The 13,666-nt window shown below is 35.7% G+C and overlaps 1 protein-coding gene across 1 annotated transcript in view; it reads left to right on the plus strand.

Moving 5' to 3' along the window:
- LOC138711896 (facilitated trehalose transporter Tret1-like) overlaps positions 1-13,666 on the plus strand; it is a 156,050-nt gene that overhangs the window by 83,730 nt on the left and 58,654 nt on the right. Inside the window, exon 2 of the mRNA XM_069843176.1 lies at positions 4,647-4,789. Coding sequence (XP_069699277.1) covers positions 4,667-4,789 — 123 coding nt within the window. The 5' untranslated portion in view covers positions 4,647-4,666. The remainder of the gene's footprint in view (positions 1-4,646; positions 4,790-13,666) is intronic.

Below are 13,666 nucleotides of genomic sequence, written 5' to 3' on the forward strand. Positions count from 1 at the left end.
CTAGCACAGCCATGACTGCTAGACGACACATCACGTGTTTATGTCTACTGGCCTCGCTTTCCTCGGCTATCTCCCGCCTCACAGTCAGCTGGTTAGTTCACGCGCGTACTATTTATTTTTTTATTTGATATTTTCAATACTTTCTTATCAACGTACCACCAGTAAAAGATATGTGTTTATTTGTGCTTTCAGTGCGGAATCTAACCATATATTTTCAAAAATATTTTTTCGTGGCCAAAGGCATCTTAATGAAGAAAAATCTAAATTTCTCCATTTCCATAAAAAGTAAGAAAAACTGTTTACATGTCAATATAAACTTTAACTTCTCAGCATCAAAATAAACCATGATTTTGATCATTGGGTGAAAGGGTTTCGGAGCCACAACAGTTTAAATTTGCTAATTTTATGAAAATACGATAAATTTAAATATTATTAATTTAAATAATATTAAGTTCTGATGCCTCAAACTTTGCACAAAGCATTATATCACAGTTGTCTACGGACAGAAAAAGTTTCATTGTGTTTAAAAATTGCAAGGTCAATTTTCTCTATAGGCTATTTCGGTCGATTTGGGATGGAATAGCCCTTACGGATTTGGATTGAACTCTTAAAATGGAGGGCCGACATTGCTGATGAATATGAACCCGCTTGTCCGACAGACTGGGAGAGCATTTCTCTTCTTTAATAAAACTTCGTTCATTGTGTGCACTCGATGTGGGTCTCTGGCGTTTCGTCAGCCCACGCGAGTTGTGTGGATATAAAGGGAAAAGTTGAGACGGTTTCGGGTGGAGTTCCCGGGTAGCTCAGTTGATAGAGCGCTGGTACGTTCAACCAGGGGTCCCGGGATCGATACCCGGCCCCGGAACAATTTTTCCCTTGAAATTATTCAAATCTGCTTTACAGGGAGCTTTACCTGAAAGACTAGATTTGCACAACTTCGTTCATTGTTCTGATGATCTTTCGCACTCTTATGGTGATATAGGCAGAATGTAGATTGTGTGTTTTAAAACGTTCAGTTCATGTGTTCCAGTGTTACATTCAATAAATTCATGAAAAGCATTTATAAAGAGTTTCTTTTCTGGCAAATGAAAAATATCACAGTCTGCTCACACCTTTATCACCATAAGTAATACCAGACACATGAGACCACATTTTTGTGTTAAGAAGAGCCATATCATCTACATAATGATGACTTTCATGAAATTCAGTTCCTCTGGAAACTGTCATTTCTGCGGCAGACTTACTTTCTCCATCTAGGGACCAGGAGATGAAATGATGGATTCTAGAACTGTTATACAGCTTTTTTATAGTCCTGTCACAATCTGGGAGAGTGATTTCCCTTTTCTGGAGAGTCGAGAATAAGTTCGAGAGCTCAGTAAGACCATCCAACCTTATTTCCAAATTTAGTACAAAATAGCAAGATGCTAGAGCTTTTAGACTAGAATATTTTGCTCGTTTCCTTGTATCTCTTGCAGTATCAACTGAAGCTTCTTTGAAGTTCCGCGCTAGAAATTTGTAGCTTTCCCCAAAAGATTTTACAGTTCTCAAACTTGCGGCAATCCAGCTAATAGTAAAAATTTTACCTGTTTTGCAAAATGTTTTGTATAAGGATGCTGCATACTGAGTTGCGTTGCATTTTTGGTGACATGTTATAGACTGAATAGACTTTGTCAAGGAAGACATGAAAGTTAACAACATCTGGAACTTTCTGCTAGTATCATGAACAGCTATTTTCGATCTATGATTAGCACAATGCGAAAACACTAAATTGGGGGACCATTTCTTGCATGTGTTTGGCAATAGCTTTTTTCTTTTTTAACTTAGCATAACTGTTGCATATAGAATGTTACTTGGAATACCTGAGGGAAAAAGACCTTTGGGGAGACCGAAACGTAGATGGGAGGATAATATTAAAATGGATTTGAGGGAAGTGGAATATATTGCTAGGAACTTGATTAATCTTACTCAGGATAGGGACCGATGGCGAGCTTATGTGAGGGCGGAAATTAACCACCGGGTTCTCTAAAAACTACTTGTAATACGAGTAAGAAGTAAGCATAACTGAAACCCCATCACAAACAAAACCCATCATATTTTCTTTCATACAATTCTCACCTAGATATGATGTGCCAAGTTGGACGAAACAACCTCTTTAATTAAACCGTTTGAAGCATTTTATAATTTGATGATATCCCAGTTTGTACAGTATTCATCTCCTGTTTCGCTGTAAGAGTGGTGGCAGGACTGAATAAGTACACTGGTGATAGAAAATACAGGAATGCATGCTTTACGGTGTCTATTGAAACTACACGGTAGTACGTGATAGTGAGATCCTAAAGAGTTTTACAAATTTTTGTATTATGTTACTTTAATTTTTTTTTTTTAAATATATAATTTATTTTGTTTGGTTGATGGGAAGAATTAATCAATTCTTTTTTAGGCTATGTTAATAAGACAATTTACAAAAGGCAGTATACGCGTACATTTTACGACTATAATCTGAATATCGCTACAAAGAAAATTAAAATATTGGCTTTTGAAGGGAAAAATCATCAAAGATCTAAAATTGTTATTAATAGTCAGTGGATTCAATGACCTCGGTTGTAACTTCTCCTACATAAACTCTAGAGATTGTAGATTCAAACTTAGCCACATTTCAACAACTTTTTAGGTACAATAAAATTAACATTACTAAAGAAAGACAGACCAGAGAAATTTTTGAAAAGTTACTAAACAATGGTAGTCCTTACTTTATTATATAGATCAGAAACATGGGCCTTAACATTGACGAACTCCGAAGAATAAAAGCAAATGAGATAAGAATGCTAAAACTTCCAGCGGGAGGAAGGTTTCCATGCGTGTTATGGCCAATTCTGCTAAAGTGTATTACGGCTGTTGGTCGTCATTGTTGTTGTTGTTGTTTAGTCAATGTCCAAAAAAAGGTTAGAACCTCATAAGTGACACAAATAAGACTTCACGCATGAGGCAACTAATCCAGGAGGTAATGGGGTAGGGTAGCTAGTTCCTTTCCCCCTCTATTGCATACATTACCTAATATTAAAAATAGTAACATATTTCATTAATGAGACTTGAGATGTGTACAACAATTTTATTCTTCTTCCTCTGACATATTGTGAAATGAGATGTACTGTCTGATAATTATATATTATAAAAGATGTAAGCTTACTATTCTTTTCAGCCACAATCTCAGTCAGAGGTATGGTCGTCGTTTTAGAACGAAATATGTACGTGAACTCGAACACAGAAAAGAATCCGATTCTGGAACAACATACTGAGAGCTAGGTATAGCAAATCTGTTTTTTTCTTTTGTATACTCTTGGCTTCTTTTCATCCGAACATCTTATCATTATTACTATTGTAATGAAACAATAATACAATTCAGTGATGTGCTGAAAAACACTCGAAAATTTTCATTATTCTTTATAAAATATAAAGTGATAAATGAAATGACAATGTTTCTGTCGTAGGAAAAAACAATCATCACAAAAAACCACGCGATGTGCAGATATACAAATATGTGAATAATTTTGGGTCCCTTTACCTTAAAGAATAATAGCAGTCACTAGTTACAAACTCCACAATGTTATGTACGATCAAATGTCTACAGAGTTAGATTTATAACTTCTCCTTCAACGGTCTGATTTTATAGTGCTTCTGATATAGAACCGGTTTGGAATTCCGGCGGGCCCGAGTGGAATTTATGTTGAACAAAGACTGTTCTTGGTGGTATGTTTTCGTGGAATATTCCGGTTTCCCTTATCGGAATTTCACCACTGCTCCATAAATAATGATCATCATGATCTGGCGATATGTAGATCGATTCTCAAGTACAAAGGACAAAACTATGGCGGCACAAAAGGTGTGCAATTACTGCGCACCACACCTAAATGGGAATGATTGGGTCAATGACCCAAGTCAAGTACCCACTATTGAGAAAACATATTTTATGTAAATTTGTACAAAATTAAAATCATAAGTCTTTTTTGTCGGTTACTTAAAAATTACTAGGTTATTTATAGTCAATGGAATTGGTGATATCTAGATGGTACATGGCGAGATTTGGCTATGTGATTACCTAACATTAGCCTTATAGTTTAGAAAACCTCGGCAAAAATACATGCAGGTAATCAACCCAAGCGGCAACCGAACACAGATCTTAGCACAGCCTCGGATCAGCTGGCAAATGCATCTACCGCCTGAGCTACGCCAGTGATCCATACATTTACTTAAACAAAACAATATTTATAAATGAAGTCAGATGTATTACTTTTTGAGATTACAAATAATGCGTGTATGTGCAACCCAGAAACATAAACAAAAGTTTACATTTTTAATTGAGTGCATAATGAGTGATTTCATTTCTGTATGTCTGTTAAATGATATCTGTGAGAAGAAATAAACCATGGGCCTGAACGAGAAAATCATGCCAGCATGATAAAGGAACTGAATTGTCGCGAAACATTCAGAACCTATGATGAAAAAATATATCATATTCGTTACATAGATTTTAGACATGATTTGGACATTAGTCGGGTGACACAATAAGCTAAAGAAGTCAGGAATATACGTACATCTTGATTACACAACTTTTAACACTATATCCCTAAGTCAGGAATGTTGATCAGGTTTCAGGTTCAGGAGCGAAATGGCGGAGAAAGTTCAGGATGTAATGTCACCATTGGTGACGGCAAACGGGACGGTACAGTTTGGCAGCACGACACAAGGGCCTCGAGTTCGACATCCACCACTCACACCATTCATCAGGCAGGTGAGTGAAAAAAAAGAGATGTTCCGAATACAGAGTTGTTTTATGACAACGAAATTAAAGAAAGTTTCATTCATTCATTTATTATCTTCCATAAGTATTACATGAGCAATGAAGCTTTAAGATGTGGAACAAGTCAAAATATTACAACATTACAATTACAAAGTTTACACATTTTTACAATATTTTACAGATTTACAGTTTTACAATCTAGTAATTTTCTACAATGATGAGGTGAGGTCCGAGAATTCGCCAAAAGATTACCCGGCATTTGCCTTTTGGTTGGAGAAAACCTCGGAAAACCCAACCAGGTAATCAAATCAAAGGGGGAAATGAAGTGATGCCGAGGACTCGCCATAGATATGATGTCTTAGGAATTAAGCCGAATTTAGATTTTTTGAATGTGTAAAGAGTACAAATAAATTTATTTAAAAGAAATTTAGCCCGATAATATTTTCAAAACATGTAGGCATCTATATATGTGTATATATATATATATATATATATATAAAGGATGAATGTAAGCATTCATCTACTGTGCAACGAAATTGTAATTATATTAATTCAAAATTAAAACATATTTCAAAATGATAAAATGATAATATAGTCTAGGTATTTAAAAAAATTCCGCTACTGGTTTAACGTATCGAAAATGTAAGCGACATAAATTCATTGAAATTTTCTTAATGTAATTAATACTTATGATTATTTTAAGAAAAATACATATGAAAGTATTATTGATTTCATTACTATTTGTCACAAAACCTATTGCGTTGCACAATAATGCGATACAGCTGCAATTTGTTCAATATTTAAAAAGTTGACAGAACGATAACTAGAAAGTGCAGAGGAATCAGCCTATTAAGCTCAGCTTAATAACATAGTATACAAATATAATATAGAATATAGTAAACACTGTAGTAGAAGAAATCTTTACTGAAACAGAGAATGGCTGAAGAAAAGGAAGGCCATGTATAGAGTGTATGTTTTCAATATCCTAACACAGAAAACAACGTGCGATGTGCATAGCCTTTATAGATTACGAGAAAGAATAAAGAATAAATAGAGGAAAATTTTTGGAATAATGCTCAAATGAGATTTTCACAGTACCAAGTTAAGAAGTATAAAGTTTGTATGAAAACAAATATGTAACGATAATGAATGAAAAATAAAAATAAAATTGACAAATTGTTCCCGTCATGACTGACTAACGTGGACGTCACGAAACATTTTAACATTTTCACTGCAATGACATTTAGCCCACGTGATTTTAGAACTGGATTACTGATGTATTTATGTCATAGACATCTAAGGAACCGCACCACTAACTGTTTCGCTTTTCAGTACTAATATAGACGGCGCTCACTATTTGAGATCGAATGATGTTGTGATCAAGCAAATTTTCTAAAATTGCTCTTACTTTCCAAAAAAAAAAAAAAAAAAAAAAACAAGAGTTTTAGCATTATTAAGCATAGCAGGAATGAAAATAAAGAGGACGCACCACAAACTAGTGGTGGGGATGTGAAGAAGCATAAATGTAAGCCTGAAAATTATTTGGATTTGGCTTTACATCGGCAGATGTCAACAACGAAGAGAGTCCACAGTAAAGTCTTGGTACCAACTCAAGTAAGCTAACATACCATTTAGAAACCAGCTATCGAAACACAGTTGATAAATATCGCGACTATTTTACTGTAAATATAAAAGATTTAAAACAACAAAAAGGTACTTCTCAGTAATTTCCAACTTCAAGCAATTCTTTGCTAGTACCATACGGTGTTTCAATACGTAGGCTATAGAGTCAATAACGACTTCTACCGGCTGTTTTATATATATGGTGAACTTACAATCGGAAAGTCTGCGGGAAAACTGCTTTGAATGTTAAAATAAATGTTATGTTTTATTTAACGACGCTCGCAACTGTCGAGGTTATATCAGAGTCGCCGGTGTGCCGGAATTTTGTCCTTCGGAAGTTCTTTTACATGCCAGTAAATCTACAGACATAGGCCTGTTACATTTAAGCTTTAAGCATTTAAGCATATGCCATCAACCAGATCTGGGATCGAACCCGCAACCTCGGGCATAGAAGGCCAGCGCTATACCAACTGAGCCAACCAGACAGGCAAACTGTTTTGAAAGGTTCTTTGACTAACAATACTATGAGTTACAGAATGTACGAGTAGCGTAAGGCGGGGTATCTAAATGATCAGTTAATTGAGAAAGTAAAAGAGCAAGAATTAGGATTGCAACTGAATAAAGCCACGGACAATAAATTCAGTAGCGAAGCGTGATGAAACTTTTGGGTAAGCTGGGCTGAAGGCATAGTGATCTAGGCCGTGCTTTACGTCGCTAAAAGGTAAACGAAACGCGGAAACGCTCCTGTTTTTAATGAACTAAATTCTAAATTGATCTTGTCACTTCTTCGAAAATGTTTGGGAAAGATCAGCTTACCCTGCCTACCCTGACGCTTCGCGACTGATAATAATATGGGTGCACATTTGGTTTGCTATGTGCGTTAGTAGATTGTAATGGCAATATAGCAAACCATCTTTTTTTTTTTTTAGTATGACTGCATGTAAGTTACAGTACAAAAACTCAAATCTTGTTCGAAATCTTGGATTCATTTAGGCCGTTAAGAAGGATTGCAAGCGCTTTTTCGAAACAAAACATCTGATTCATTATTGACACAATGTATATCAGTCTGAAATAAAGCACCTAATACACTATGGACACAGTGTCTATCAGTCCGAAACAAAGCACCTGACGCATTATGGACACACTCTCTCTCAGTCCAAAACAAAGTACCTGGTGCACTATGGACACATTGGCTATATGTCACAAGGCAGCAGTAACAGAAAAGTACCCGAGTCCTCCACTCAGTCTGGTCTTAGATTATTTGGTGAATGTGATAAACTTTGTAAAACTCGCCCAGTGAAAGTAAGGTTTTTAAAAATTTGTAGTCCACCGCTGTGGAGTAACGGTTAGCATGTCTGACCGTAAAACGAGCTGGCCCGGTTTCAAATCCTGGTTGGGTCAATTTACCTGGTTGAGGTTTTATCCGCGGCTTTCCTTCAAGTCATTAAGAGCAAGCAAATGCTGTGTAACATACGGCACTGGATCCTGGATTCATTTCGCTGGCATCATCACCTTCATTTTACTCATACGCTAGATGACCATAGCAGTTGATGATGATGATGATGATAATAATAATAATAATAATAATAATAATAGTAATAATAATAATAAATTGTATGAGGATTGGGAGCCGAATACACGTCATTGTTGTACTACTGCATATCTCAATGACTCTTGTGGCAATATGTAAGAGCTGTCTCCTGCATTTAATAACTGCGACAGGAAAATAAATGTAGGGTACACGTTTCTTGAAGAGGAAAAATACGAGTTGAATGCGTTGAATCATTCTCTCCACAGACTTAACATACACATTTTGAAATTGTTCGAGAATATTTCAGCCTCCAAAGAAAAAAAAATGCATATATGAAAAAGAAAAATGAATGATGACTGTGACAAAGATCGTTTCTCTTTGTTGCTGTAGTTTGTGATCTTCAATGAAGATTTCTCTCATAACATGAAGATTATTTTATAAGAGCTCGTATCACAGATTTGAAAAAAAAAATATGTTGAAGATATTATCGGTAATTTTGTAGGGATTCAAGATCCATTCTGGACCAAAGGCCATCTCAATTTTTTTCTGTAGAAGAAGAAAATCTTACTGATCTGTCTGGCGACAATACATTGAAGACCAAATTTGGCAGCATGAAAGCAACAGGATTTTGGATATCAGTAAAGATTAATAACCGCTGCTAAGTGGTAAAGTTTAGCGAATCTTAATTCAACTTGCTACGTGATATTTGTGTGAATCTGGCTTTCTGGAGGTCGCTGTGATAAAAAAATCAAGTATCGTCTGGAAATAAATGTAGAATAGGAAATGAGAAGATACGCAATGAACAACAGCCTCACCTGTCTAACTAATTTATATTTTATTTATTACATTATATAATTTTTCAACTATACACATATAGAGTACTTATTTAATAATTTTTAGCTAGCCCTAAGTTGTGTGTGAATTTTATACAGTTGTGGCATTTATTTTCTAACTTAATTAATCAAGCCACACTAACTGCGCAGAACAACTGTTAAGCCTTTGTTTTTTCTGAACCGACGCATGCGAGGTGCGCCTCGCACTAGTCCGGACTACACAAGAGATAGTTAGTGGTTTCTATAGCTGCGAGACTTCACATTTGAGACGTCCATGTTCTGACCTTGAGCGCCTTTATTTCCAACACAGTTTCGTTTATTTGTACTTTTATGTGACAATGAAAATTGGTTGCTGTCTGTAACTCAGATGAAGAGGCTTGAAATCTCAGATATTAGATTTTTTATATCACTAGCGGGCTACAATTTATTTATTTATTTATTTATTTATTTATTTATTTATTTATTTATTTATTTATTTATTTATCTATCTATTTATTTATTTATTTATTTATTCTGGTGTAGTTAAGGCCATCAGGCCTTCTCTTCCACAACACCAGGAATACAAATACAATAATAGAAATAAACAGAGAAAAAAAATACACTATTTACAAAATAAAGCTACACAAAAAATAAAGAGAGAGAGAAAAAAACACTATAAACAAAGTAAAGCCACACAAAATATACACAGGTTGCAGTCACACAAACTTTAAATGAGTGATTAAGTATCATAATTAATTGTATCCTAACTAATTAAGTAACATAAACAAGAAACTTACAATTTTAATCTAGATTAAAAAAGAAAAAGAAAGAAAAAACACAAATCAATACTTCTAGCAATACCTAAAAACATTAACTAAGACAAAATTTTCCAATTTAATTTTGAATTGTGATAAAGTCCTCAGTCCCTGACGTCATTAGGTAACGAATTCCAGAGGCGAGGTATTTCTACGACCATAAGAGGAAAGACGAAACTCGAGAATAACTGGACATTTTAAATTTAAACGAAGAAATAATTAAATACAAAGAAAGATGAAGACAACACTTAATATGAGTGCCAAATACTTAAATACCAAAACTACTTTACGATTAAGGACCCAGAGGAAGAAGAAACGTGGAAAGACAAATAAACGGTGGTGGAAAAGTGGAATAAACCAGATGGATTAATAACGTGTAGTTGATGATGAGTGATAACTATTGTTTTAAGAAATATAATGTATTACATCGTAATTAAAATGAGGTTCTTGTTCTAAACATTCTTATTTCAGTTATTTTATTGTACTTCTTTTAAGAAACCATTTTTTTCCAGAGGATCAAAATTTAATACTACAGTTATAATTATGGTATATTCACAGAATTCACAAATTTATTAAGTGCTCTTCAGAAGTCGTCCTAATATTGTCTGAAAGTAGGTTTGTCATCAGCGAATAATCATTATTTAAATTGTATTGTTTATTGTAAAATTCTAAATCAACAGTGCTTGCAAATATGTGTAATGGACCCGTCAGTGAAAATGTTCAATAAGTTTTCGATTATGGGCAACTCCACTCCGCAAATAATAATAATAATAATAATAATAATAATAATAATAATAATAATAATAATAATAATAATAATAATAATACCGGTATGTAGGTAGCTACTGAGGATGAATAAACAGTTTCAGATGATTCGGGGAAACGAACGAGTCTGAGATGTCGGTAGCACTGGTAGTAGTTGTCTCGTCGTCGTTATCGTCGTTACCACCACCACCACCATCACCATCACCACCACGACCACCACCACCACCACCACCACGACCACCACAACCATCATTTCTACTGGAATACTTATGATATTTCAGACAGATATATTTGGATTCGAAACTAGATAGAGGTTGTTGGGTCAGCGGAGTAGACATCCCTATAAAATTGTTTAAATATGTATAAAATAAGACTTTATATAAATGGAAAATTTGACGATAAAATGAAACTCATATAAGTACCCTGGCGCCGCCCGGCCTCGAAAAATAGTACCCTGGTATCGCCAGGATCCGCCAGGCCTAAAATACACCCCTGTGTACAGGATATTAGATTTGTAACATGAAGCACGCAGTCTTGTCTCTTCGTGGAGTACATTCCATTTTATCTGTGGTGGAATTTTGTGATTATGGCGTCGTTGCCTTTGATTGTTTGCGCATGGAAGAGAATCTGAACAAAAGAAGAAAAATAAAAAATCGGAAGAAGAATGATACAGTAGGCTATGTAAGTTCAATTTATGTCACTAGTCTCTATTTCGTCATCTTTGAGGACATTTGTTAGTTCATAGTTGCCGACGTCTAATTATACGTCTGAGCAACTAGCTGTACAGACCAACAACGATCGTCTCTTCTGCAGTAGGCCTACATATGAACAAAAACCTAAAAAACGATTCCAAAACAGAATATAACTTGATTAATTTAACAGCGCGGGTCATAGTGAGACACAGTTGGGACATAAAGATTTCACGTATAGCTATAATCTGCCGTTATTTGTTGTAAGGTTATATTTGAGTGAAATCTTGCTTCACAAATGTAAACCAGGAGTTCTCACGACGATTTATGTTTCGCAAAGCAGGAAGAACAAATAACCTAACTTGAGTCATTTCAGATATTTAAGTTTTTGTGAAAGGACAAATTAAAAATCATATTCTGCAAATTGAAGGATTTTCCTTATGGGGGAACGAGAAACAAGTTCGACCGGCAGCTACGAGTATGCCGACCTTGAACAACTACAACTTGCTCACTTCCGAAACGTTCCAGAGAAAAATCCGACTATTCACTATTGCCTTTCTCCTAGCGAAGAGAGGGTCGCAGTTTGAGAAGACTCTAACCTACGTCCTTTCTTTCTGTGACAGTTTCAAGTTTCCTTTTATTATAATCGATTTGCACTCCAACTCGTAACATGACGCGAGTTGCTGAACTCATATTGATATAATTACTGCATAAATACAGTAGAATAATGAAATAACATTCAGTAGTGTTTGTTACAAACGGATTGGTGCGATTGACATGAGTGCTATATTAAACACTTTTCAATCTTTACATGAATTTTTTATCAGTGTAAGTGTCTAGATTTATTAATTTTCAATTATGACATATTCAAAGAACAGAATTCTGTAGGAACAAATTCCTATTACTTAGGTTACAAAAGGCCTATATCAGAATACAAAGGAAGACAGTGTACACAAATTTAAAATTATATGTGGAACAATAATTGAACAAAAAAGAATGCAAAGAATAAGAGGGCGCACGGTATCTTTGAGGATAAGCCATTACTTTACAAGCCGGATGATCGTAGGTTCGGTTCCTCATGGTGTGAAGAATTTTTTAAATTTATTTAATACCTTTGGCCGCTCTATGCTCTGGGGTGTTTCTTTGGAAGCGAAGGCAGTCAACACACGAAACTGGCATCCCTACTGCCACTCCTGTCAGTGCCATTTGTCTCGTGATAGGAGCATAACATCCCGCAATTAATAACGCAGTTTTTATCACAATTTTATTCAGGGCCTATAATTACGTGGCTTACAAAAAACAACGAAATTATTATAAAGTTGTGGCAGTTTCGAATCTTATTACAAAGGTCAGAATCCTGGATTCTAATGCGGATATTGTTGTATACCAGCGACGGATATCAAATTTATGACAATAGATAATTATTGAATATTAGATAGAAAGTAAATTGCTTTTAGTATACAACTGAGATATAAGGTATGTCACGAACGAAAAAAAATTCAACAAAACAACAAAAAATATACATTCTTAAGATAAGCATAAGAAGAAATTCTAAAATCATATTCATTAATAGAAAGACATAATCCAGGTAGATAAAGGAAACGTATGAGAGTCTTGAGAGTCTTTTGAAGCCGGAACAGGCCTGTGTCTATTGCCTAATTCGTAGCAGACGACACAGACCATTACAGTTCAAACTGAATAGCTGTGCCTCTATTTTTTATAGTGAAACGACGGTTTCTAAGCAAAGTAACTGAAGGATTACACCTGGTGACGGAACCAGTCAGACTTGTTTTTTATACCATTAAGTACGAGAAAAATTCATACCGGCACCGGGAATCGAACCCAGGACCTCTCAGCTGTGCGCGCTGAGTGCTCTCTAACCAACTGAGCTATGCCGGGACCCGATTCACGACCCCGGCCGAACTCCTCTCGTAGTATCGTGTTACGGCCTTACTGCCTGCATTTAAGACGATACACGTCATATATATACAGGAGCGCATTATTAAATGACTTTATGGCCATATTCAACAACAGTTTCTTTAAACTGTGTATCGTCTTAAATGCAGGCAGTAAGGCCGTAACACAACACGATACTACGAGAGGAGTTCGGCCGGCGTCGTGAATCGGGTCCCGGCATTGCTCAGTTGGTTAGAGAGCACTCAGCGCGCACAGCTGAGAGGTCCTGGGTTCGATTCCCGGTGCCGGTACGAATTTTTCTCGTACTTAATGGTATAAAAAACAAACTGACTAGTCATACTAGTCGAGCAATATGTAATGGTATAAAAAACAAACTGACTAGTCATACTAGTCGAGCAATATGTAATGAGGTGGGCGAGACCTCATTCATATTCGATACATATATGATGTTAACAGTTTAAAGAAACTGTTGTTGAATATGGCCATAAAGTCATTTAATAATGCGCTCCTGTATATATATGACGTGTATCGTCTTAAATGCAGGAGTAAGGCCGTAACACGATACTACGAGAGGAGTTCGGCCGGCGTCGTGAATCGGGTCCCGGCATAGCTCAGTTGGTTAGAGAGCACTCAGCGCGCACAGCTGAGGGGTCCTGGGTTCGATTCCCGGTGCCGGTACGAATTTTTCTCGTACTTAATGGTATAAAAAACAAACT

The sequence above is a fragment of the Periplaneta americana genome, chromosome 13 (genome assembly GCF_040183065.1).
Source record: "Periplaneta americana isolate PAMFEO1 chromosome 13, P.americana_PAMFEO1_priV1, whole genome shotgun sequence".
Taxonomy (NCBI): Eukaryota; Metazoa; Arthropoda; class Insecta; order Blattodea; family Blattidae; genus Periplaneta; species Periplaneta americana.